At 42.1% G+C, this 26,604-nt stretch overlaps 2 protein-coding genes across 3 annotated transcripts in view; one reads left to right on the top strand and one right to left on the bottom strand.

Moving 5' to 3' along the window:
* Nucleotides 1–12,807, bottom strand: part of LOC106586698 (filamin A-interacting protein 1-like) — a 35,038-nt gene extending 22,231 nt beyond the window's left edge. Inside the window, exons 1-3 of the mRNA XM_014174244.3 lie at nucleotides 12,616–12,807; nucleotides 11,748–11,924; nucleotides 11,365–11,543 (exon numbers count right to left, since the gene is read on the bottom strand). Coding sequence (XP_014029719.3) covers nucleotides 11,365–11,543; nucleotides 11,748–11,924; nucleotides 12,616–12,774 — 515 coding nt within the window. The 5' untranslated portion in view covers nucleotides 12,775–12,807. The remainder of the gene's footprint in view (nucleotides 1–11,364; nucleotides 11,544–11,747; nucleotides 11,925–12,615) is intronic.
* The window catches only part of cmss1 (cms1 ribosomal small subunit homolog), an 82,340-nt gene that overhangs the window by 38,479 nt on the left and 17,257 nt on the right, over nucleotides 1–26,604 (top strand). Inside the window, exon 2 of one of the 2 annotated variants that reach the window (XM_014174250.3) lies at nucleotides 1,424–1,555. The exons of the other annotated variant lie outside the window; for it this stretch is intronic. Within the exon in view, the coding sequence (XP_014029725.1) occupies nucleotides 1,424–1,555 (132 nt within the window). The remainder of the gene's footprint in view (nucleotides 1–1,423; nucleotides 1,556–26,604) is intronic. 2 annotated transcript variants of the gene reach the window in all.

Raw genomic sequence — 26,604 nt, 5'->3', positions numbered from 1 at the left:
CTGTGAAGCATTTATTTGGGCTGCAATTTGTGAGGCTGGTAACTCTAATGAACTTATCCTCTGCAGCAGAGGTAACTCTGGGTCTTCCTTTCCTGTGTCGGTCCTCATGAGAGCCAGTTTCATCATGGCACTTGATGGTTTTTGCAACTGCACTTGAAGAAACTTTCAAAGTTCTTGAAATGTTCCGGATTGACTGACCTTCGTGTCTTGAAGTAATGATGGACTGTCGTTTCTCTTTGCTTATTTGAGCTGTTCTTGCCATAATATGGACTTGGTCTTTTACCAAATAGGGCTATCTTCTGTATAACACCCCTACCTTGTCACAACACAACTGATTGGCTCAAATGCAAATGAACTTTTAACAAATGCAAATTAACTTTTAAGAAGGCACACCTGTTAATTGAAATGCATTCCAGGTGACTACCTTATGAAGCTGGTTGAGAGAATGCCAAGTTTGCAAAGCTGTCATCAAGGCAAAGGGTGGCTACTTTGAAGAATATCATATACAATATATTTTGATTTAACACTTTTTTGGGGTATTACATGATTCCATATATGTTATTTCATAGTTTTGATGTTTTCACTATTATTCTACAATGTAGGAAGTTGTAAAAATAAAGAAAACCCTGGAATAAGTGTGTGTCAACTTTTGACTGGTACTGTTCCCTCTATACTCAAAAACACATACTCTTACATACACTGAGTGTACAAAACATTAGGAACACCTTCCTAATATTGAGTTGCACCCCACCCCCCTTTTGCCCTCAGAACAGCCTCAATTCGTCAGGGCATGGACTCTACAAGGTGTCAAAAGCATTCCACAGGGATACTGGCCCGTGTTGACTCCAATCCTTTTCACAGTTGTGTCAAGTTGGCTGGATGTTCTTTGGGTGGTGGACCATTCTTGATACACATGGGAAACTGTTGAGCATGTAATACCCAGCAGCGTTGCAGTTCTTGACACAACCCAACTGTTGCGCCTGACACCTATTTCCATACCCCTTTCAAACGCACTTGTCATTTTTGTCTTGCCCATTCACCTTCTGAATGGCACACACAAACAATCCATGTCTCAAGGCTTAAAAATATATATTTTTTTTAATTATCTTCTCCTCTTCATGTACACTGATTCGAAGTGGATTTAACAATAAAGGATCATAGCTTTCACCTGGTCAGTCCATGTCATGGTTAGAGCAGGTATTTTGTACACACTGTTGTATACTGAGACACGTATTCAAACACATACACTTACATATACTGACACGCACACAATATCTCCCCCTTATTCACTCACAGAAAGATGCATTTGGAGCTCTCTGTTTCTCATGGGAACTGTTGCTCTAGAGGAACACAGCATTGTGGCTAAACACTGCTCAATCTACTCTGAAGAGGAAATGGATGTTTTTCCCTTTTGTTTTTGCAGGGGGGGGTCTCAAGTCCCAATTAAGTGTGAAATATGTCCCCTGTGACATGCCGTCATCACACAAGCATTTCCAAAACCGCCTGAAGGTCCCCAGTTCTCTGGAAATGTCTCTATTTATGGAAGGGACTGTTGGTGAGTGTGTATGGTTGTGAATTAGTCAACATTGGCCACATTGACCCACACACACACACACACACACACACACACACAAGGAAGTCGCTCATGTGACATCCATTAAACTTGGACCAATCTGATTAGCAGCATGTGGCTCCAATTCCAGTATGCTACAACGCTGTAATATCCCTGATTCTTTCAGGTAGTAGTTTAGTCTGACGGCAGGAACTGCTGGATGTTGTTGTAACTACTGTTGCTTCCTAAGTGTGTTAGCTAGAGCCAGAGTTTTTTTACATTTATTTCTATAACCCGTTTCTGTAAAACTTTGTCTGGACCATTAGCCTAGGCGTTTTACCTGGTCAGGCCCCATGGTCAGGGAAACACTCCTGTTCCTAGCTAAAGAGTACGGAATTATAAATTATTTGGAAACGGAAGGAATTTGTTGCGGATCAGACAGTGCTTCTCATTGAATCCACGGTCCTGTAAATACTTCAGGAATACGTTGTTCCTTCCTTGAAGTATCCGATAAGTAGCCTATATGCCCTGACATCACTGGATTGGTGAAAGCTATGTAATTGAAGTCTTGCCGATCGTGACACATATAAATCCTAGGAAGGGAGGAAGAATGAAGGAAGGAAGTATTTTTGAAAGTATTCAGAGGACCACTAACTCTAAGCACAGGGTTTAATGGGGTCCTGTTTCCCTTCAAGGAGGGTCTGGCTGCGTCATTGCCTGTCCACAATTACACGGATAATTGGAGCCCTCAAAGGCATTTCCAGGAAAGCCCTCAAACATGGCTTCCTCATAATAGGCCTGTTATGAGAAGGGCTCTCTCTTTCTTTCTCTTTCTCTCGGTCTCTTTCTTTCTCTCGGTCTCTTTCTTTCTCTTTCTCTCGGTCTCTTTCTTTCTCTTTCTCTCGGTCTCTTTCTTTCTCTTTCTCTCGGTCTCTTTCTTTCTCTTTCTCTCGGTCTCTTTCTTTCTCTTTCTCTCGGTCTCTTTCTTTCTCTTTCTCTCGGTCTCTTTCTTTCTCTTTCTCTCGGTGTCTCTCTCTCGGTGTGTGTGTGTCTCTCTCTCTCTCTCTCTCTCGGTGTGTGTGTGTGTGTCTCTCTCTCGGTGTCCCTCGGTCGGTCTCTCTCTCTCTCTTTGTAGATCTCTTGCCTTCTTTCCACTGTTTGAGAGGTATAATTTCTAGACATTTAGAGAATTTTTTTGGAACCATGGTCGATGAGTCCACCAGTTGGCCAGCACTCGATCCCTTTCCAGGGTCATTTAGAAGGCTGAACAGATATGCACAGTGAACTGCTGTTCACTAGTTATCGTACACTGCTACACTGCCGTAGCTGCATGTTTTGCACTCTACTCAACATAATTCTAGAACTCAGGCGATTGGACAGAATGGTTTTTAAACAACACTTGTGACTTTTATGAAACCGATAGATGTTTGTGACAATGCAGTTGCTGTTTGCAACTATCTATATGTACGTGTCTTATGTCCCTGTCAGTGGTAGTAGTCCTTAGTCAGCAATGTGGGTGTGTATCTGGGGTTTACTCTATCAGTGTTGCGCCTGTCAAGGGCTCCCTGTAGTCCTAAATGCCTCTAATCTGCTCTCGTTCTAATTAGATCCAACTCTCCATCGAGTCATTTCATTCCAAACTTCTCCACAGGGTGTTCAGTTGTGATTTAGAAGTGCTCTGTTTTTGTGACAAAACTATTGGGTGGTTTGGGGCTGTGTATTTTGAGCTTGGTACAGTCCAGAGCCTGTCCTCAGAGTCCTCTACGCAAGGCAACTGAATGAGCCCAGCAGTTCAGACTATGGATGCACATGTTTTTGCATTTTTCTGCCTGTATCAAATCATTAACCAATATCTTAGACCATACTAGTAGAAATGTGAATGAACCAAGCCATTTAGGCCGTATCGACAGAGTGAGTGTTTGAGATCATGAGAGTTGGGGACGTTTGGGGTGTGAGTGAGTCCTATAGAATGCACGTGTGTGCGCGCTGAACATCTGTGTGTGTCGTCAACAATGTGTAAACGATTAACACTGAAGACCTGTCAACCCAATGAAATCCATTCAGGTGTATTTTGTGGCTTTTGACAAATGTGTTCTAATGATCTAAAGTCACGCTGTTGCTACTTCCTGTAAACACACAGTCCAGTTCAGAGTGAATGATGACAGGTCCTACTGCCTGTAACACACAGTCCAGTTCATAGTGAATGATGACAGGCCCTACTGCCTGTAACACACAGTCCAGTTCATAGTGAATGATGGCAGGCCCTACTGCCTGTAACACACAGTCCAGTTCAGAGTGAATGATGACAGGCCCTACTGCCTGTAACACACAGTCCAGTTCATAGTGAATGATGGCAGGCCCTACTGCCTGTAACACACAGTCCAGTTCAGAGTGAATGATGGCAGGCCCGTGTGCCAAATGGTTTATTTGCATGTAGTCCTACTGTAGCTATGATTGGCTATGGCGACCGGTCTGTGTAGAGTCTAGTGCTGGACAAGACTGACATTTTATTTACTGCAGGGCCTATCAATTGTCCAAACCCACGGCCGCTTTTCAACTCTATATTGATATAGAATTTTCACTCTACATCATTCCCAAACAGTCCATGAAAGTGTGAAAATGACCATATCTAAGTGCTCGCTTCTCAAATGTAAAAAAGTAGTCCTATTCTTTCTGGGGGTGTATATGAACTAGAGGTCGACCGATTAATCGGAATGGACGATTTTAATTAGGGCCGATTTTTTTGAAGTTTTCATAACAATCGGAAATTGGTGTGATATCGGCGATTTTTATTTTTATTTTTTTTAAATATATATAGATATATATATATATAGATATATATATATATATATATATATATAGATATATATATATAGATATAGATATATAGATATAGATAGATATATCTAGATATCTATCTAGATAGATATCTATCTATCTATCTATACTGCTCAAAAAAATAAAGGGAACACTTAAACAACACAATGTAACTCCAAGTCAATCACACTTCTGTGAAATCAAACTGTCCACTTAGGAAGCAACACTGATTGACAATAAATTTCACATGCTGTTGTACAAATGGAATAGACAACAGGTGGAAATAATAGGCAATTAGCAAGACACCCCCAATAAAGGAGTGGTTCTGCAGGTGGGGACCACAGACCACTTCTCAGTTCCTATGCTTCCTGGCTGATGTTTTGGTCACTTTTGAATGCTGGCGGTGCTTTCACTCTAGTGGTAGCATGAGACGGAGTCTACAACCCACACAAGTGGCTCAGGTAGTGCAGCTCATCCAGGATGGCACATCAATGCGAGCTGTGGCAAGAAGGTTTGCTGTGTCTGTCAGCGTAGTGTCCAGAGCATGGAGGCGCTACCAGGAGACAGGCCAGTACATCAGGAGACGTGGAGGAGGCCGTAGGAAGGCACCAACCCAGCAGCAGGACCGCTACCTCCGCCTTTGTGCAAGGAGGAGCAGGAGGAGCACTGCCAGAGCCCTGCAAAATGACCTCCAGCAGGCCACAAATGTGCATGTGTCTGCTCAAACGGTCAGAAACAGACTCCATGAGGGTGGTATGAGGGTCCGACGTCCACAGGTGGGGGTTGTGCTTACAGCCCAACACCGTGCAGGACGTTTGGCATTTGCCAGAGAACACCAAGATTGGCAAATTCGCCACTGGCGCCCTGTGCTCTTCACAGATGAAAGCAGGTTCACACTGAGCACGTGACAGACGTGACAGAGTCTGGAGACGCCTTGGAGAACGTTCTGCTGCCTGCAACATCCTCCAGCATGACCGGTTTGGCGATGGGTCAGTCATGGTGTGGGGTGGCATTTCTTTGAGGGGCCGCACAGCCCTCCATGTGCTCGCCAGAGGTAGCCTGACTGCCATTAGGTATCGAGATGAGATCCTCAGACCCCTTGTGAGACCATATGCTGGTGCGGTTGGCCCTGGGTTCCTCCTAATGCAAGACAATGCTAGACCTCATGTGGCTGGAGTGTGTCAGCAGTTCCTGCAAGAGGAAGGCATTGATGCTATGGACTGGCCCGCCTGTTCCCCAAACCTGAATCCAATTGAGCACATCTGGGACATCATGTCTCGCTCCATCCACCAACGCCACGCTGCACCACAGACTGTCCAGGAGTTGGCGGATGCTTTAGTCCAGGTCTGGGAGGAGATCCCTCAGGAGACCATCCACCACCTCATCAGGAGCATGCCCAGGCGTTGTAGGGAGGTCATACAGCCACGTGGAGGCCACACACACTACTGAGCCTCATTTTGACTTGTTTTAAGGACATTACATCAAAGTTGGATCAGCCTGTAGTGTGGTTTTCCACTTTAATTTTGAGTGTGACTCCAAATCCAGACCTCCATGGGTTGATAAATTGGATTTCCATTGATTATTTTTGTGTGATTTTGTTGTCAGCACATTCAACTATGAAAACAAAAAAGTATTTAAGATTATTTCTTTCATTCAGATCTAGGATGTGTTGTTTAAGTGTTCCCTTTATCCCTTTTTTTTTTAGACCTTTATTTAACTAGGCAAGTCAGTTCAGAACACATTCTTATTTTCAATGACGGCCTAGGAACGGTGGGTTAACTGCCTTGTTCAGGGGCAGAAAGACAGATTTTTACCTTGTCAGCTCAGGGATTCAATCTTGCAACCTTACGGTTAACTAGTCCAACGCTCTAACCACCTGCTTTACATTGCACTCCACGAGGTTACGCGAATGCAGTAAGAAGCCAAGGTAAGTTGCTAGCTAGCATTAAACTTATCTTATAAAAACAATCAATCAATCATAATCACTAGTTAACTACACATGGTTGATGATATTACTAGTTTATCTAACCTGTCCTTCGTTGCATATAATCGCTTAGGTACACGTTGCTTCAACCATAAACATCAATGCCTTTCTTAAAATCAATACACAAGTATAGATTTTTAAACCTGCATATTTAGTTTATATTGCCTGCTAACATGAATTTCATTTAACTAGGGAAAATGTGTCACTTCTCTTGCAAACAGAGTCATGGTATATGCAGCAGTTTGGGCCGCCTGGCTCGTTACGAACTGTGAAAACTGTGAAGACTATTTCTTCCTAACAAAGACAGCCGACTTCGCCAAACGGGGATGATTTAACAAAAGCGCATTTGTGAAAAAAGCACAATCGTTGCACGACTGTATCTAACCATAAACATCATTGCCTTTCTTAAAATCAATACACAGAAGTATATATTTTTAAACCTGCATATTTCGCTAAATGAAATCTAGGTTAGCAGGCAATATTAACCAGGTGAAATTGTCATTTTGCGTTCATTGCACGCAGTCAGGGTATATGCAACACTTTGGGTAATTTGTCAGAATTGTACGTAATTATGACATAACACTGAAGGTTGTGCAATGTAACAGGAATAACGTTTTGTTTTCGATATGATAGTTTCCGGATTCGACCATATTAATGACCTAAGGCTCGTGTTTCTGTGTGTTATTATGTTATAATTAAGTCTATGATTTGATAGAGCAGTCTGACTGAGCGATGGTAGGCAGCAGCAGGTTCGTAAGCATTCATTCAAACAGCACTTTCGTGCGTTTTGCCAGCAGCCCTTCGCAATGCATTGCGCTGTTTATGACTTCAAGCCTATCAACTCCCAAGATGAGGCTGGTGTAACCGATGTGAAATGGCTAGCTAGTTAGTCGGGTGCGCGCTAATAGCGTTTCAAACGTCACTCGCTCTGAGACTTGGAGTAGTTTTTTCCCTTCCTCTACATGGGTAACGCTGCTTCGAGGGTGGCTGTTGTCGATGTGTTCCTGGTTCGAGCCCAGGTAGGAGTGAGGAGAGGGACGGAAGCTATACTGTTACACTGGCAATACTAAAGTGCCTATAAGAACATCCAATAGTCAAAAGTATATGAAATACAAATCGTATAGAGAGAAATATTCCTATAAAAACTACAACCTAAAACTTCTTACCTGGGAATATTGAAGACTCATGTTAAAGGGAACCACCAGCTTTCATATGTTCTGAGCAAGGAACTTAAACGTTAGCTTTTTTACATGGCACATTTTGCACTTTTACTTTCTTCTCCAACACTTTGTTTTTGCATTATTTAAATCAAGTTGAACATGTTTCATTATTTATTTGAGGCTAAATTGATTTTATTGATGGATTATATTAAGTTAAAATAAGTGTTCATTCAGTATTGTTGTAATTGTCATTATTACAAATAAATAAATGGGGGGGAAAATCGGCCGATTTAATCGGTATCGGCGTTGAAAAATCATAATCGGTCGACCTCTAATATGAACAGGTTTTGATAAGATTTCATGTCCCTGAAATGCTGTCAATTTTAAGTTGAACTATAAGAAATCTAAGATGTGCCAAATAAATTCTATCCAGTTTAAAGCTCCAGCATTTGGTTAGCAAACGTGTTAGCTAAGTGGCTAGATGTCAAGGTTAAGATCAAGCTTCTTGGTTACAACAGAGACATTCTAGCCTGAGTACCAGTCTCTTTAACTAACAGTTGATCCTGATTCGATAACCCTCACAGCTATCCTCCAATCAAAACGATTTTTTTCTCTCCACAGAACATGCTGGTATCCGGTTGCTAAGCAATTGTTTTGTTTGTCCAGATAAAACCAGCTAGCTCATGTCTTAATTCTCAAACTAAATACATACTGCAATTCCAACCACTAAACCACTTTTGCTTTGATTTTAAGCATCAAAATACTATCCTAGCTAACAGCTAAAGGTTTATTTTTGACTTTATGTTGATGTTATTTCCAACAACCAATGAGCAATTCCTCCATAAATCCTGAGATTGCCAAAAGACCAGTCGCTTTGTCAATGAAATGGAGTGGCAAGGAATGCAGTGTTAGCCAAAAAGACTGGTACCCAGAATAGAGACATTCAATCCCCTCCTGGATCAATATCCCTGTTGCCTAAATAGTTTTTTATTTGTGAAATATCGGCCCTTGTGTGGGCTTCAGGTATTACTGTGCTATGCTTTCGACAAATCGATTGGTTGACATTTTTAAATAAGTATTTTTCCATATTTAAACACACCCTAAGTGTTTTAATCAAATCAACTATATGCACTGAGCTTGTCTGATACTTGAAGCACAGTGTTTGAAATAATGAAGACACAAAGCACTCGAGGTAGCCCGGCGGGAATTGATTTGGGCCGGGCTTGGACTTGCCGCACAGTGTAAAAAATAAATAAAACATTTCTAAACAAATGACAGCGGGTGCCTGTGTGACTGGCACATGTTGTCTCTCTCTCCTCTGTGCTGCAGCGACCAGGGACCACAGCACAGTAGCAGTGTTTGTGGCACAGTCCGTGGTGCTGAAGCTGCAACATGATTACAGCCATTTCTAGTTTCTTGTGTTTTTTCTCTGACTGAAAAGTTAACTTACCGAAATCCCTTATTTGTTTAGGAAAAACATTCCCTCAGCCCTTGCTCTTTTTACGTGACACATGTATGCATCACATGCCCGTGACCAATATGGCCTGACCTATAGCATATCATAATCACATCAATAAATTGGTTATAAACAAACTCCAACACCATAATATGTGACAGCATAATAGATACGGAGGACGTGAAAAATAAACTGGTTGCTCATGAGGGAAAGGGGAAGTCTGATGTGTGGAAGACCTTTGACTTAGTTGTGGAATCTATTGGAGATCCAGAAAAAGGAGGATGGTTTTAGGAGGAAGCACTACATAATAGGTGCTGTTAGATTTTTGTTTTTATATTGAAATTTGACTGTTTGGAACAATATAAACAACACTAAAGTGGGTGTTCTAACAAAACAAAAAAGTTTTATTTGTGAATGCAATTGCTGACATGTTGCAGTTTATTTATTGTTTAGGCTAATTATTCAAGGATCATTTCATTTTAAAACTAAAATGCTTTATTGCATTTCAAAGCATGAATGACTCATGCTGTGATGACATGAACGAATGAATGATTTGATACAGTAGCCTGTATTTTGAAATATAGGCCTAAGTAGGTTACGGTATTAAGACGGCTAAACAGGATGCGCTTTTAGGCCTACAGCTCGATTGTGGTTATACAAGGATACTATACTAAGCCTACTTATGAAGATGGAAAGAAATTCCACAAATTAACAAGGCACACCTGTTAATTGATATGCATTCCAGGTGACTACCTCATGAAGCTGGTTGAGAGAATGCCAAGTGTGCAAAGCTGTCAAGGCAAACCGATATTAAGTGGATGTCTTTGAACCCCCGAGTGGATGAATTGAGAGAATGAGGAAGAGAGATTTAAGAGGAGATGAGTGGGAGACATTCCTCACTGAGGCACTGAATATTATGAGGGAGGGAGAGAGCGAGACATAAGATCAGTGTTTTAATTACGCAAGAGATGGGATTGAGTGATGATTAAAGAGAGCGAGAGAGATAAAGGGCAGATTAAATTTGAGATACGTTCCCTGCTCAGTGTCATCTCCTACTTCCACTATTTACTTTTCCCTCCAGCACTAACAACCATGTGTATTCTCTTGTCAAGGTGTAGACATTTCTCTTGCTGTAATGTTTTGAGAGAGTGTCACAGACCCGATGTCCAACCTTCTCTCTGTCAAGCTTCAGGGAATAGCCTGTGTTTGTTTATTTTTAGAAAGGGAGAGAAGCCGAGAGGATAAGTAATGCAGTAAAGACAGTCTGATTGAAGGAGTGTGTCTAATATCAAAGATAAACATGGCAGATTAAATTTAAGCATTGTGAGGCTTCGAGGTGTGTGTGTGTGTGTGTGTGTGTGTGTGTGTGTGTGTGTGTGTGTGTGTGTGTGTGTGTGTGTGTGTGTGTGTGTGTGTGTGTGTGTGTGTGTGTGTGTGTGTGATCTCATTCTTTTAGAATGTTCTCAGTCCACCTGCATATGAGGGAGATATATGCATGCCCTTTATACTTCAGGGGTCAAGTTATAGTTCAGAAATCTGCATCTTCAAAGCGCAAATCTGCATTTAAACAGTTTCACCTATATTTTATATTGAACGTTTTTTATTTAATAGTGATCAGGGGTGTGCAACTATAGTTTTCCTTCACAGAAAATACATTAGTGCAACACATCAGGAAGCCAAAGCTTCATTTTCATCAGACGATAATAGAAGTGCAACACTATTTGGCTAGCAGCCACACAAGTGAACAAGCTGAACGAAAAAAAACGATGTATTTTTTTCCAAAAACTATGCATGGTCATCATATTTATAATGTTTATCTTTGGAAATGTAGCAGGTTACATTCTTCCCAATGTTTAGCTTGAAGTTAATCTTGCATTTTACCAGAGAAAAGTGTACAGCTCAGTCAAAGCGCTGTCTGCTGGTAGAATGCCCGTTCATGAAGTTTTTATGTGAGTAGAGAAGTGCGACTGAAGCACAAAATTAGTCCGATGCCGAGCAGAAATTACAATAAGGAGCATTTTAGAGCTGTTTACAAAACGCAGCAAGATATTTTTTTATGTGTTAAAAAGGCATAATTCTGCATTAACACAACCCCTGTCCTCTTGCCTGTCCTATGCCTAGAATGAGCTCTTCCAGGAGATGAAGTAGAGAAATTATAGACTGGTTAGCTGATGACAACATCAGGAAAACGATGCGTGTGCTTCGAAAGGTCAGAAGGCTGTGTGTAGTGATTCTGGATGGCCAGATGGCTAGCAACACATGACAAGAAGATGCCATGTGGGGAATCCTAAGTGGCTTGTTTGATCTTGCTCTTAATACCGTGTCTTGTTGTGACTTAATATTGCAAAAATGTGCTAGCTAGCTAGCTAGCTAGCGGTCGGTGGGTGTCACTGACCTCTCACGGTCCTGCTCCAGTAGACAGGTGAGGTCGTCGCTGCGCTGCAAGAAGGCGCGGTGCTGCTGGTCCTGCTCCTCCAGCCTGCAGAGGGCGCCACCGTGGGAACGCTCCACCTGCAGCAACTGCTCCAGCATCCGCCTGTAGCTCTGGTTCCCCGTCTTCACCAACCGGTCCAGCTAACTCAGAGCGAGAGACGGACATGAAGACTGGGCTGAACTTAAAACACTGTGGTTCTCATTGTGTCGTTTGAAACGGGCAATGGGTTAATATGTTGGTTGGTTTATCATTTGCTATCTCTACTGCAAACTCATGCCTCAAAGCATACACACTCCTAAGTTTGACTGACGGCTTTAATAGAAATAGGGTTTATAGCCTGTTACCTCAGCCATGGGTTTCTCATAGACATCCTGCTGTTGGGCCTCAGAAGCCTGGTCCTGGAGTGAGTCTCTCTGCAGGGCTCGAAGCACCTCTCCTGTGGTGACAAAGCCATACTGGGCCTCCAGCAGAGCCAGATCCATTTTCTCTGCTTTCAGGACCGTGATCACCTCATCTCTTGCCTGGTGAGATGGATAGATATAATATAAAAGGAGGGATGAAGAATGAAAGAGATGAAGAGATTGGACTCCCAACAGAAGGAGAAAATGTGTCCTATACAGCTGTAGTGTAGGCTGTGTGTGTGTCATGCTCTGTGAGGCATGTCTAGGAGTGTTTTACCCATGGTTTTAGTCACAGTCACAATAGGCTCCTCTGTTAGAGTCTGAATCATTCTGTCTCTACAGCTCACATACAGCTGGGCTCAACTCAGTTTAGAACAAATGTCCCAGTGATGACGTCAATGCGTGATGTATGACGGTTACCACAGCCACAAAATCATAAACCTTGCCTATTTCTACAATTTCTCTTATTAAAATGTGATTTTAAATCTAACCTTAACCACACTGCTAACCTTATTCCTAACCCTAACCTTAAATTAAGACCAAAAAGCAAATTTGTACGCCATAGCCAATTTTGACTTTGTGGCTGTTGTATCTAGTGGAAACCATGTACGACTCGCATTTTTACTTATACGGATTTGACCATATTGTGGTTTTGAACATGGCCAAGTCTGAGCTATAGCCTCGTACGACCATCCTGATCTGGTGAGCTTACAGAGCACAGCGGTCATGACTGTGGATCAGGCAAATAGGCTAACTCCTCTTCTATAAACCTAGGTCCAAAGACACTAGGACTGATCTATCCTGTCCTCACCTGCAGCTCTCCCTCCATTATACTGAGGAGGAACACGAGGTCATCCCTGGACAGGTCTTTCCCCCGCTCTCCTCCCATGCTGTCCCTCAGGACAGTGCCCTTTGGGGAGTATAGGTGGGCCACGGAGTTCTGGGAACCATAGCCGTTCCGGGCAGCCATGTTGGAGCTGTTGCTACGGGAATGCACCTGGGAGGGAGGGAGAGAGGGTAAGTGAAGGAGTGAGAGATTTAGGGACATGGAGAGGAAGTGTGAGAGGGGGAGAAAAAGAGGGAGAGAGTAAAGGGAGGTTATTGCAGCGACGGGGACAGTGGTATTATTTGAAGCAGAGCACTCAAGTAGGCCTATTTCTTGTTTGAATGAACTAGTGCCTGTGTGTATCAGTTACAGCTTTAATGACTTTATTACAGCTGATGTAAACACTGAGGTATGTAGTCATAACCAGCCGCCTAGGGCTTAAAAGATGGCTTCAGCATGCTTGCTTATGTTTCTCAGGCCATCTATAGTTTCTCTGTTAGCACATAATTGACTGGGGGTCTGGCTGTCTGCTTGACCAAGGGCTTAATTACAGACCATATGAACGTGTGTGTGTGTGTGTGTGGTGTGTGTGTGTGTGTGTGTGTGTGTGTGTGTGTGTGTGTGTGTGTGTGTGTGTGTGTGTGTGTGTGTGTGTGTGTGTGTGTGTGTGTGTGTTCTCAACGCTGACTCCAACAGGTTACAGCAATGGCAAACAATGCTGGTCCAACCGCAGAATATCCTTTTAATGAAGTAGGCCCAATAGTATCTCTGCACATACTCATTTAGGAGAAACATTAAAGCATCTGAGAGAATCATCCTAATGCCCAGCCAAAGCATTCTATGTTTAGAATTTAAGGGTTACACAGAGCTCGAGCCAATAGGTGAGCTCATTCACAGAACACACACGCACGCACACAAGATAGGCCTGGTAACACACGCTAACGCACGTGCACAAATACACTATAAACAGGACACGAGTTTCCAGAGTTACACAGCAGTGAAAGATTAGTCCGATGTCCCAACAACACAAGAATGGGGGAGTAGGAATGTAGGCTACAGCTGGATGCTGTCATCAAAACAGTCCAATAAGGTCGTTTGAAAGAGGAAGCCAAAGTAGACAGATTATTAAAGGGGGTTTTGTGTGTGTGTGTGTGCGTGTGTGATTTGTTAAATCAAAGTTTATTGGTGCATACACAGTTTAGCAGATGTTATAGCAGGTGCAGTATAATGCCAATGTCACTAGCTCATAACAATGCAGTAAAATGTCAAACAAGTACACAAATAATTACAATGTAAAAAAGTACAGCAAAAACAAGTCGTGACAAATCCAATTGTGTGTGTCAGAGCTGTCTAAGTTGTTATCCTCTTCTTATCGACTACTTAGACAGATGGAGATATCTGGCCTTCATTTTCTCTGGCCTCCCTCGCTCCACTCGTTTACTGGGATGGAAGGAATGATAAAGTAAGCCTTTAATGAGGTCCCATTCTAACAGCAAGTACTTCCAACCTAGGACTCACAGCCGCAAATGCCAGTCCACAGCGCACACACACACACACACACACACACACACACACACACACACACACACACACACACACACACACACACACACACACAGGGCTGTGACGGTAATTGGAAAACCATGGTGTTGACGGTTTTGGATGGAGACCGACATGAGGAGAAAAAAAAAACTGTCAAAACCATTGATAAAAAAACAAACCGGTAATACAACGTTTTATCAATGCTATTTTTCTGTAGGTATACTTTACCCATAGCGGGAGTGTTAACTATTGATTATATGGTATTGTTTTGCTAACTTAGTCTGTCTATAAAACTGTATACATCTTTTGATCAGCAAATCCGCTGAAAAAAGAAACCTTTGAAGGTCAATTCAGTTCATTGGAGGGGGGGGGGGGGGGGGGGGGGGGGGGTGAAAAGTGGGGCCCCGGGGGTAACTATAGCACCTATTAGAGAACTACCGATAGGGATTTTGTTGAGTCTGATGCCAATACCAAATTTATTTTTATTTTGGGGTGGGGGTCAAGGATGCCAATGGCCGATATTCAATGTCATTAAATTCAAAAATGTTGATGACATTTCCCAGAGACAGCCATATATGTATTAATGCATTAAATTTAAAATCGAACAATACATTTTACTTTGTTTTTACCAATCTAACAACATAATGGTAATCGTTTTATTTGAATGGGAAAACTCTTGATAAACTGGGTCAATCAAGGTGGCATAGGCCTACTCACAATACAGGTGAATGCACATTCAATAGGAGTGTGTGCATGCATCGCATTATTAAGCTTGTTTTAGCTGATCAGTGGAGACTATGGTGCTACAGATGACCGTCTGTTTGCTTTCATTTGGGACTTACATTGGCCTACTGATCAACAACATTTGAATAGAAGCGTCACTCCAGCATGGCATGCCTGTATGGAAGGACATCATCTGGTTAGAGTCAGTTTGCGCTGTTCTGTGAAGGGAGTAGAACGCAGCGTTGTAAGAGATCTTCAGTTTCTTGGCCGTTTCTCGCATGGAATAGCCTTAATTTCTCAGAACAAGAATAGACTGACGAGTTTCGGAAGAAAGTTATTTGTTTCTGGCCATTTTGAGCCTTTAATCGAACCCACAAATGCTGATGCTCCAGATACTCAACTAGTCTAAAGAAGGACAGTTTTATTGCTTCTTTAAATCAGAACTACAGTTTTCAGCTGTGCTAAAATAATTGCAAAAGGGTTTTCTAATGATCAATTAGCCTTTTAAAATGATAAACTTGGATTAGCTAACACAACGTGCCGTTGGAACACAGTAGTGATGGTTGATGATAATGGGCCTCTGTAGATATTCCATAACAAATCTGCCGTTTCCAGCTAGAATAGTAATTTACAACATTAACAATGCCTACACCATATTTCTGATCAATTTGATGTTATTTTAATTGACAAAAAATAGCTTTTCTTTCAAAAACAAGGACATTTCTAAGTGACCCCAAACTTGTGTGTGTGTGTGTGTGTGTGTGTGTGTGTGTGTGTGTGGAAATCAGTCAAACTATGGATTTCACATGACTGAGAACACAGATATGCATTTGTTGGTCACAGATACCTTTAAAAAAAAAAAAAAGTAGGGGCGTAGACCAGAGAACCAGTCAGTATCTGGTGTCACCACCATTTTCCTCATGCAATGCGACACATCTCCTTCACATAGAGTTGATCAGGCTGTTGATTGTGGCCTGTGGAATGTTGTCCCCCTCCTATTCAGTTGCTGGATATTGGTGGGAACTTGAACACTCTGTCGTGCACGTCGATCCAGAGCATCCCAAACTTGCTATTGTGAGTATGCAGGCCTTGGAAGAACTAGGACATTTTCAGCTTCCAGGAATTGTGTACAAATCCTTGTGACATGGAGCTGTGCATTATCATGCTAAAACATGAGGTGATGGCACCGGATTAATTGCACAACAATGGGCCTCAATGACAATGGGATCTTGTCACGGTATCTTTGTGCATTCAAATTACCGTTGATAAAATGCAATTGTGTTGTCCGTAGCTTATGACTGCCCATACCATAACCCCACCACCACCATGGGACGAGCAAACCTCTCGCCCCCACAACGCCATACACGTGGTCTGTGGTTGTGAGGCCGGTTGGACGAACTGCCAAATTCTCTTAAACGACATTGGAGGCGGCTTATGGTAGAGAAATTAACATTCAATTATCTGGCAACAGCTCTGGCGGACATTCCTGCAGTCAGCATGCCAATTGCACGCTCCCTTAAAACTTGAGACATCTGTGGGGTTGTGTGACAAAACTGCTCATTTTAGAGTGACATTTTATTGTCCCCAGCACACGGTGCACCTGTGTAACGATCATGTTGTTTAATCAGCTTCTTGATATGCCACACCTGTCAGTGTGATGGATTATCTTGGCAAAGGACAAAGGCACACTAACATGGTTGTTAACTAATTTGTGCACAAAATGTTAGAGAAATAAGCCTTTTGTGTATGGAACAATTCTGGGATCTTTTATTTCAGCTTATGAAGCATGGGACCAACACAGCTCGTGAACACCACAGATAAAAGGGTTAGTTATCGTCATCTTTGCCAACAGGTCTCATAGCTACCAAATAGATGATTGTTGAGTTGTGAATGTCATTGAAAGATAAAATAAGAACTGTCTTATAAATTAGGGTTATTTTACACCTAGCTACAGATGAAGTCGGAAGTTTACATACACCTTAGCCAAGTAAATTTTAACTCAGTTTTTCACAGTTCCTGACATTTAATCCTAGTAAACATTCCCTGTTTTAGGTCAGTTATGATCACCACTTTATTTTAAGAATGTGAAATGTCAGAATAATAGTAGAGGGAATTATGTATTTCAGATTCCAAGTGGGTCAGAAGTTTACATGCACTCAATTAGTATTTGGTAGCATTGCCTTTAAATTGTTGAACTTGGGTCAAACGTTTTGGGTAGCCTTCCACAAGCTTCCCACAATAAGTTGGTGAATTTTGGCCCATTCCTCCTTACAGAGCTGGTGTAACTGAGTCAGGTTTGTAGGCCTCCTTGCTCGCACACACTTTTTCAGTTCTTCCCACAAATTATCTATGGGATTGAGGTCAGGGCTTTGTGATGGCCACTCCACTCCTCCTTGACTTTGTTGTCCTTAAGCCATTTTGCCACAACTTTGGAAGTATGCTTGGGGTCATTGTCCATTTGGAAGACCCATTTGCGACCAAGCTTTAACTTCCTGACTGATGTCTTGAGATGTTGCTTCAATATATCCACATAGTTTTCCTGCCTCATGATGTCATTTATTTTGTGAAGTGCACCAGTCCCTCCTGCAGCAAAGCACCCCCACAAGATGATGCTGCCACCCCTGTGCTTCACGGTTGGGATGGTATTCTTTGGCTTGCAAGCCTCCCCCTTTTTCCTCCAAACATAACGATGGTCATTATGGCCAAACAGTTCTATTTTAGTTTTCTACAAAAAGTACGATCTTTGTCCCCATGTGCAGTTTCAAACTGTAGTCTGGCTATTTTATGGTAGTTTTTGAGCAGTGGCTTCTTCCTTGCTTAGCGGCCTTTCAGGTTATGTTGATATAGGACTCGTTTTACTTTTGTACCTGTTTCCTCCAGCATCTTCACAAGGTCATTTGCTGTTGTTCTGGGATTGATTTGCACTTTTTGGTCCAAAGTACGTTAATCTCTAGGAGACAACGCCTCTCCGTTCTGAGCGGTGTGACGGCTGTCTTGTCCCATGGTGTTTATACTTGCGTACTATTGTTTGTACAGATGAACGTGATACCTTCAGGTGTTTGGAAATTGCTCCCAAGGATGAACCAGACTTGTGGAGGTCTACAATTTTTTTTCTGAGGTATTGGCTGATTTCTTTTGATTTTCCCATGATGTCAAGCGAAGAGGCACTGAGTTTGAAGGTAGGCCTTGAAATTCATCCACAGGTACACCTCCAATTGAATCAAATGATGTTAATTAGCCTATCAGAAGCTTCTAAAGCCATGACATAATTTTCTGGGATTTTCCAAGCTGTTTAAAGGGACAGTCAACTTAGTGTATGCAAACTTCTGACCCACTAGAATTGTGATACAGTGAATTATAAATTTAATATTCTGTCTGTAAACAATTGTTGGAAAAATTACTTGTGTCATGCACAAAGTAGATGTCCTAACTGACTTGCCAAAACTATAGTTTGTTAACAAGAAATTTGTGGAGTGGTTGAAAATTAATGACTCCAACCTAAGTGTATGTAGTAAACTTCTGACTTCAACTGTATATAGTTAGCTAGCTAACGATAGCTACTGAAACCGATTATGTTGTTTTGCTATGTTTTTGGGGAAGAACATTGTTTGCATCCATGAGTTAGCTAGCTTTTTAATGACCAGCACTGTAGGTGCGTGAGACAACTTTACCAGCATCATAGCATACGTATCGATGAATCGTTGTGACATATGAAATACGAGTGATGGTGTAATCAATGTGTAATAACTACGTAAAAAATGTATGAACGCGTTAAATTGTTATGTGACACATTCACATTCAGATCCTGATTTGTTCAACAGGCTTATTTGACACATCAAATAGTGTTATTTGACCTGTATCTTTTTTGACATGCAAAGACCCAAACGGCGTTCCATTGAAATCCTGGTTGAGAATGAAACGACTGAACAAATGAGCAACAAAACAGCACAGCAATTAAGTGAAATAAATAGATTTTGATTATGTTTTACTGGTAATGGGGACATCCAAACAATAAAGTTATTTTGTGTGTGTGTGTGTGTGTGTGTGTGTGTAACCTTAACTAGGCAAGTCAGTTTTTATTTTATTTACAATGACGGCCTCCACCGGACAACGCTGGGCCAATTGTGCGCCGCCCTATGGGACTTCCAATCACGGCCGGCTGTGATACAGCCTGGATTCGAACCAGGGAATGTAGTAACACCTCTTGCACTGAGATGCAGTGCCGTAGACCGCTGCATCTATTTAACTGTACTAGAATGTTTAAAAGGCCGCTAAAATTTTAAATATCAGATACAGTGAGGGGAAAAAAGTATTTGATCCCCTGCTGATTTTATACATTTGCCCACTGACAAAGAAATGATCGGTCTATACTTTTAATGGTAGGTTTATTTGAACAGCAAGAGACAGAATAACAACAAAAATCCAGAAAAATGCATGTCAAAAATGTTATAAATTGATTTGCATTTTAATGAGGGAAATAAGTATTTGACCCCCTCTCAATCAAAGATTTCTGGCTCCCAGGTGTCTTTTATACAGGTAATGAGCTGAGATTAGGAGCACACTCTTAAAGGGAGTGCTCCTAATCTCAGTTTGTTACCTGTATAAAAGACACCTGTCCACAGAAGCAATCAATCAGATTCAATCTCCCTCGGCCTGGGGCTCCATGCAAGATCTCACCTCGTGGAGTTGCAATGATCATGAGAACGGTGAGGAATCAGCCCAGAACTACACGGGAGGATCTTGTCAATGAACTCAAGGCAGCTGGGACCATAGTCACCAAGAAAACAATTGGTAACACACTACGCCATGAAGGACTGAAATCCTGCAGCGCCCGCAAGGTCCCCCTGCTCAAGAATACACATACATGCCCGTCTGAAGTTTGCCAATGAACATCTGAATGATTCAGAGGACAACTGGGTGAAAGTGTTGTGGTCAGATGAGACCAAAATGGAGCTCTTTGGCATCAACTCAACTCGCCGTGTTTGGAGGAGGGAGGAATGCTGCCTATGACCCCAAGAACTCCATCCCCACTGTCAAACATGGAGGTGGAAACATTATGCTTTGGGGGTGTTTTTCTGCTAAGGGGACAGGACAACTTCACCGCAATCAAAGGGACGAGGCCATGTACCGTCAAATCTTGGGTGAGAACCTCCTTCCCTCATCCAGGGCATTGAAAATGGGTCGTGGATGGGTATTCCAGCATGACAATGACCCAAAACACACGGCCAAGGCAACAAAGGAGTGGCTCAAGAAGAAGCACATTATGGTCCTGGAGTGGCCTAGCCAGTCTCCAGACCTTAATCCCATAGAAAATCTGTGGATGGAGCTGAAGGTTCGAGTTGCCAAACGTCAGCCTCGAAACCTTAATGACTTGGAGAAGATCTGCAAAGAGGAGTGGGACAAAATCCCTCCTGAGATGTGTGCAAACCTGGTGGCCAACTACAAGAAACGTCTGACCTCTGATTGCCAACAAGGGTTTTGCCAACAAGTACTAAATCATGTTTTGCAGAGGGGTCAAATACTTATTTCCCTCATTAAAATGCAAATGTCGCAATTGTAAATGAGAACTTGTTCTCAACTTGCCTACCTGGTTAAATAAAGGTGAAATAAATAAAATAAAAAATCATTTTATAACATTTTTGACATGCGTTTTTCAGGATTTTTTTTATGTTATTCTGTCTCTCACTGTTCAAATTAACCTACCATTAAAATTATAGACTGATAATTTCTTTGTCAGTAGGCAAACGTACAAAATCAGCAGGGGATCAAATACTTTTTTCCCTCACTGTATCGATATCGGCCAAAAATGTAATATCGGTGCATCACTAATCACATTAGGAATTATCAGCTATCATACATAAGTTTGCAAATGTGATGATGCATGGAATACTTTACAGTTTTTATGGTGAAAATTTGCTTCCCCAAACTTGAGACTGACATGCCGCCTATGAGCAAGACAGTTAGGCCTAAATGCGCTAGTGTTGTTTGTTTGCTAATGTTATGCCCCCCCATCGGCTGTCGGTTATGTTGACGATACGCCATGACCGTCACAGCTCTACACACACACTCCATCTCTGTTTCCAAGGGAATGGGCTGGGTGAACAGTTACCATCTAGGAGGATACACAAACAAGCCTGAGGTCTGCACAAGCAACTGTCACATACACAGGCCTACATTGTGTGGGGTTTTTGAGCTGAATTCTTTAACAGGGTATGTTAATAGAAATGATCTTCTATCTGCTGGTCTGTGTTTCACGTGGACTAGTTCGTGTTCTCTTGTCCATCCTGCTTTCCATTACACCTGCATGTTTGTGTTCCCTGTGCCTAATGATGACACACAGCTGAGTTCTGCACGCACACACACTACTCATCTGGACACACTTTCAGATATGCACTCCGGCTTATAGCCTAGCCTATAGGCTTAATCTCTAGACAAATGCAGACTCATTTGCTCATACACAACAAACGCCTAAGTGTAAGTTCAGCCCAGTACATGTCCAGTGTCTGTGTCCGTCATGGACCCAGTTGAGGGCTTTTCCCTGGCAGACAGAATGGCAGGCTCCTTGGTTTATTTTCTTAACCATGGAGAGCTGCCCGCGTCGACTCGGTCTGCCCCTTCTACAGGCTGCCCCGGGATCCAAAATCATTAACACATCGAAATAAAAACATGGTCACGTGTACACACCCGTTCAGCACCCAACCCTTAAATAACTTTAATATTGTACATGGTGAAACACACACACCACTCGCCTGCCCTCTTAAATACCATCTTAAAGCTTGATTAATATAAACATGACTTCAGTCTATGCACATTTATTCACTGGCGTTCTGAACCCTGTTATGTAACCATTTCAACTAATTAACCATGGAAAGGTCTAGTACATGTTTAATAAACCATTAATAAAAGGCTGAGAGAAGGCCTGGCTTGTCCAGCCTGTCGCTACCAATTCACACCCAATACACCGATTTTAATACCCAGCTGTTATGAGAGGCTTGGGTTCAGGTTGAGGGTCCCTCCCGCTCCTCTCGTGCCAGGGTTAAGTTGGCACACATCAACGTTCCTTAAATCAGTGTTTTATAAAAGCTGACGTATAGGTGACGGCGTGCCTGGTTGTAAGACTTATTGTGACGGATAAATGATACCGCTGCTACCTCAGTCCAACCAAGCTGGTGCATGAGTTAAAAAAACAACCTTAGAGTTAAATGGAAGAGTGTTATTGATCCTCGAGTAGATACTGGTAGATTGTCAGGATTATGCCCTGGCGTACACTTTGGGGGATAGGGGTTTTGGGGTGTAGGTGGCTACTTGTAGGTTCCATGGTCAAGATTATGCCCTACTGTGGTCACTGTCTAGGGAGGATGGATGAGTTGGTTCCCTCTGTCACTTTTCTGCTCAGCTCCTCTAAAAATGGAACAGAGCTGTCATCACCTTCCCCTAACCTCTCATCTGTTAGAAAATGGCTCAGTTACCTCTTTCTCAGCAGGAGAGTCCTTCACTTCTCTTTTTATTTCCCTCTGTCTGTGTTCTGCTTTTATAGAGAGCTAGTAAACGTGTCAGACATATTGGAGCAGTTGTGCAGTAGATCACCTGTTTGGAGCAGAAGTTCTAGAACCCAACAACACATTTGGTTCCAAGAGAAGGATTTCTGGAACCCAACAACTCCTTTGGTTCCAGGAGCAGGAGTTCTAAAACCCAACAACAACTTTGGTCCAGGAGCAGAATTTCTAGAACCCAACAGTCTTGGTTCCAGCTGCAGTTGTAGAACCCAACAACATTATTGGTTCCAGGAGCTCTCTTACCCACAACCAACACAACAAAGGGAAAATAATGGCTCTCCCAACAATTCCATCATTCTTGTTTGTTTAGTAAACATTTGCTGCAGTCATGCAGATTAGGAAACTTTCATCCTGCATGACCTGTTTACATGACATTGTTTGAATCAACTTCAAATAAGTCGGTGTACAATTATTTAGGCAACGTTTCTGTGCCATAGACCTAGCAGAATATAGATGACATCATAACTTAAGGTTTTCTACTGATCGTAAAACACTTCTACTAGTGACATGAGTCCGAGTTACGTTTCAGACAGCCAACCATTACCACTGAGATCAAAGCCTTAAAGCTCAGCTCTGATGGAAAAACACAGCAAATGAATTAGCTGAACCCTATTGACCTTTTATGAAGTCATGTGTTGAGGAGCTGTTAATGCCTATTTATGTGGTTAATCAATAGGATGCAGGGGAGTCTTGGGTTGCGTCTATGCCTTAGCTTTAGTAATTCATGCATTGAAGTCATGTTCACTTATGTTAGGTGACAAGTTAGTATTCAGCGGCCCTCAGAGAAGTAAGGTTTTATGGAATCTCGGGGGTGAGGCAGTTTTCAAAGATATGAAGTTTTACAATATCCTGTTCATGGAATTGGACCGGAGGAACAAGTCATGAGCAATAACGTTTTTCCAAGTATTTAACATTAAACATTGGGTTTGCACCTGTGATGGCTGTTTGCATCTAATGACACGCCCACCAGAGAATTGAAAACCTTTTTTAAACATCCCCTTCCTTTCCATCTTCTGAGGCGCTTGTTTTTGAACTGCTGTCAGAAAGTGTTCAATATTTCGGTTGGCCATCCTCGTCCCCCTCCCTTCATGGCCACTGATAGGTCTACTCCACCATATCCCCGCAGCACTCCAATTCTTTCAAATCAGTGTGCGTGAAGGAAAAGTGACGAGGAAAGGGAGCTATTGGGTACAGTCCAGGAATTGTCTATGGTGAATGTTGTGAACCACCTACCTTTTTGAAACAGTATGAGAGAAAAATCGCAATTCATGGGAATGAACTAAATTGCTGCCGTTGTAATGAGTCGCCTTGCACAACAGGTTTGCTGTGTCGGTTTTACTAGTCTCATACTGCTAGAATGGTTAGACGTTCTAGAGGCTTTTTACCGTTTATGAAACAGTTCTTTCTTTGTGGGGTTTGTCTCTCTGTTTCTTGTCTTCGAGCATTCCAACTACTGGCCTCTGTTTCACACATGCATGGCTAGAGCTACGCTCTCACATACTCATATGACTGATGCATACGAAACTTCCCATCAGCTTCATGTGCTTTATTTATTGTTCTTATTTTGGCAGAACTGCCCTCTCAGTGGGTAATATATTTTTACAATTTGAGTGGTTATTTTCTTGGCTGGGTGTAGTCTCTTGGCTTTAAACAGACCTAAAACCACTCTTTCAGACTGTAGAAATACAGGATATAAGCCTGTCAACCATAACACTGTAACATGGAAAAGCAGAGTCCATTTCAAGGTCATTGTGATGTAATGACACGTCGTTTACATTTTGGACTGAGGATATCAAATGGGGTGTGAGTCCTCTCCTGCAAAATAAATACTGACCTTCTGTCAAGAGAGCTTAGTACAATCTCTGGATAGGGGAATCATGTGAAAGTCCACGTGTGTGTGTGTGTGTGTGTGTGTGTGTGTGTGTGTGTGTGTGTGTGTGTGTGTGTGTGATGGATACAGTATGCTTGCAAGGTAGAGTCAGGTTTGCACATTCACACACACTTGCCGTCCATCCACAGCCATCGGATTGTAGATTCTTCTGGCATTGCATCAGAGTGCTACAGAGATGATTGATGGAGAGAGGCTGGAGTGATCTTTAACATTAAACATCACACACTATCTGTCAGGGGGAAAGAGAGAGCTCAGAGATGCACTTTGGCCCTCATAGACACATGGCTATCACATGCAACCGCTCTGACATCACAGGTCAATGATTCTATGATTCTGCACCCCTGCGTTGTGAATAAACCCAAGGCTAACTATCCTGGATGTTACATCACGAGAGGGGGCAAGAGAACCAGCTGGGAAATGACGCTACACACAAACACTTTGTGCACTTAAATATGTGTTGAATAACTGCCTTACTGTCTTACTAAGAAAATAGAAGTAAATCACTAACAGTAAAATGCTGACTGACGGGCCCTTCCCAACAATGCAGAGAGAGAAAAATGAGAGACGATAGAAAAATATTAACGTTAGGAATAAATCAAATCACATTTTATTGTTCACATGGTTAGCAGATGTTAATGTGAGTGTAGCGAAATGCTTGTACTTGTAGTTCCGACAGTGCAGTAATATCTAACAAGTAATCGAACAATTCCACAACAACTACCTAATACACACAAATCTAGGTAAAGGAATGGAATAAGAATATATAAATATATGGATGAGCAATGACAGAGCGGCATTGGCAAGACGCAATAGATGGTATAAAATACTCTATATACATATGAGATGAGTAATGCAAGCTATGTAAACATCATTAAAGTGGCATTATTAAAGTAACTAGTGATCCATTTATTAAAGTGGTTAATGATTTCAAGCCTGTATGTAGGCAGCAGCCTCTGAGTAACAATAACTATAAACACTAAGTACCATCAGTCGATATGCAGTACTGGTAACTCATATATTTATTTTTCAGTATAAATCATTGGGGTGTTTTGACACTTGCCTGAATTAAAAGGCTTGCTCCAGTTCAGTACCATCTGTCTCATGTGAGAGCCCATGTGTTGGTCAATCCAATAGGGGGCAGCATTTAGCCTATTCTGCTGTGATGACACTCGTGACTAGAACTCTTATCATCCATTGTACTAAATAGACTGTAGGCTAGTGGTTGATCCATTTCACAGTCTACAATCTGTGCCTCTCCCCTTTCCTGAACTTGTCACTTTCTAACACTCCGTTTAAAATTTGATTTATACCCTTAAACTACATAACAATTGTCAACAAATGGTTTACCCTTTTTCAAATGGGCAGGAAAATGTCTCTTGACCTCATGAGCAGAGAATTTCCCCAAACACCTTTCCTCAATCTCGGACATCTTTCACTGACACTTAAAAGGGTTGTTTACTTTGTAGGGCGCTAATTCACTATTGATTTAACAATAACGGATGTTCAATAGTGTCTAAAGGAGAAAGAAAGAACGAGCCTCACCGTCATCAATATATCCTCTGGACTGCAAAATGGGCCATTTCTACTTGACCTGGGATGAAGTATAGATTTTTAACCACTTCAAATTGATTAAAAAAGTAATCTAGAATTTCTGAAACACGGAAACGTTATTTTGCTGACCTGAAAGGTCAAAGTGAACATGATGAGAAATGGGCCTGGGATATCATAGTGCTCAGTGGTACTGTACCATTCAGAACCGTCCCTGGACTTAGCTAAACCCGGTTTGCCTGGCAGCTGTGCACTTGTAGTCTAGCCAGGAGAGTGGAAGACTGAAAGATGCTTTAAAAGGAATTGTGTTGATGAGTTAGGCTTTATACAGGTGCGCAGGGTGATTTATATTGTATTAGGAGATTACTCACCTCGTCCACTGCTAATGAATGTTAAAGTTACGCATATACCATCTCAAGTGAGATTAATGGTGTTGAAATTGCACAAGCACACAGCAGTTGATATCCTGCAGGGCTGAGTGGTATCTTTAATCAGACTAATAGTCAGCCCTGTTAGTGATGAAGAGCTTTACTCAGGGCACTTAGGCCTATCTGCCCCGCAGGGATAATCACCCTGAGTGTGTGTGTGCGTGTGTGTATTTTCAAGAGTCCACCTGGTTTTTATACAGTACTCCAAACCAGTCCGTGATTTGATCATGAGTTTACAACAGTGCCCAGTGAACAACATGGTGCCTGTCTGGTTTCAGCTGATTTC

Source organism: Salmo salar, chromosome 25 (assembly GCF_965601325.2).
Source record: "Salmo salar chromosome 25, fSalSal1, whole genome shotgun sequence".
NCBI classification, from domain to species: domain Eukaryota; kingdom Metazoa; phylum Chordata; class Actinopteri; order Salmoniformes; family Salmonidae; genus Salmo; species Salmo salar.
The sequence above is the reverse complement of the archived record's forward strand: the minus strand, read 5'-3'. Positions and strand labels throughout refer to the sequence as shown.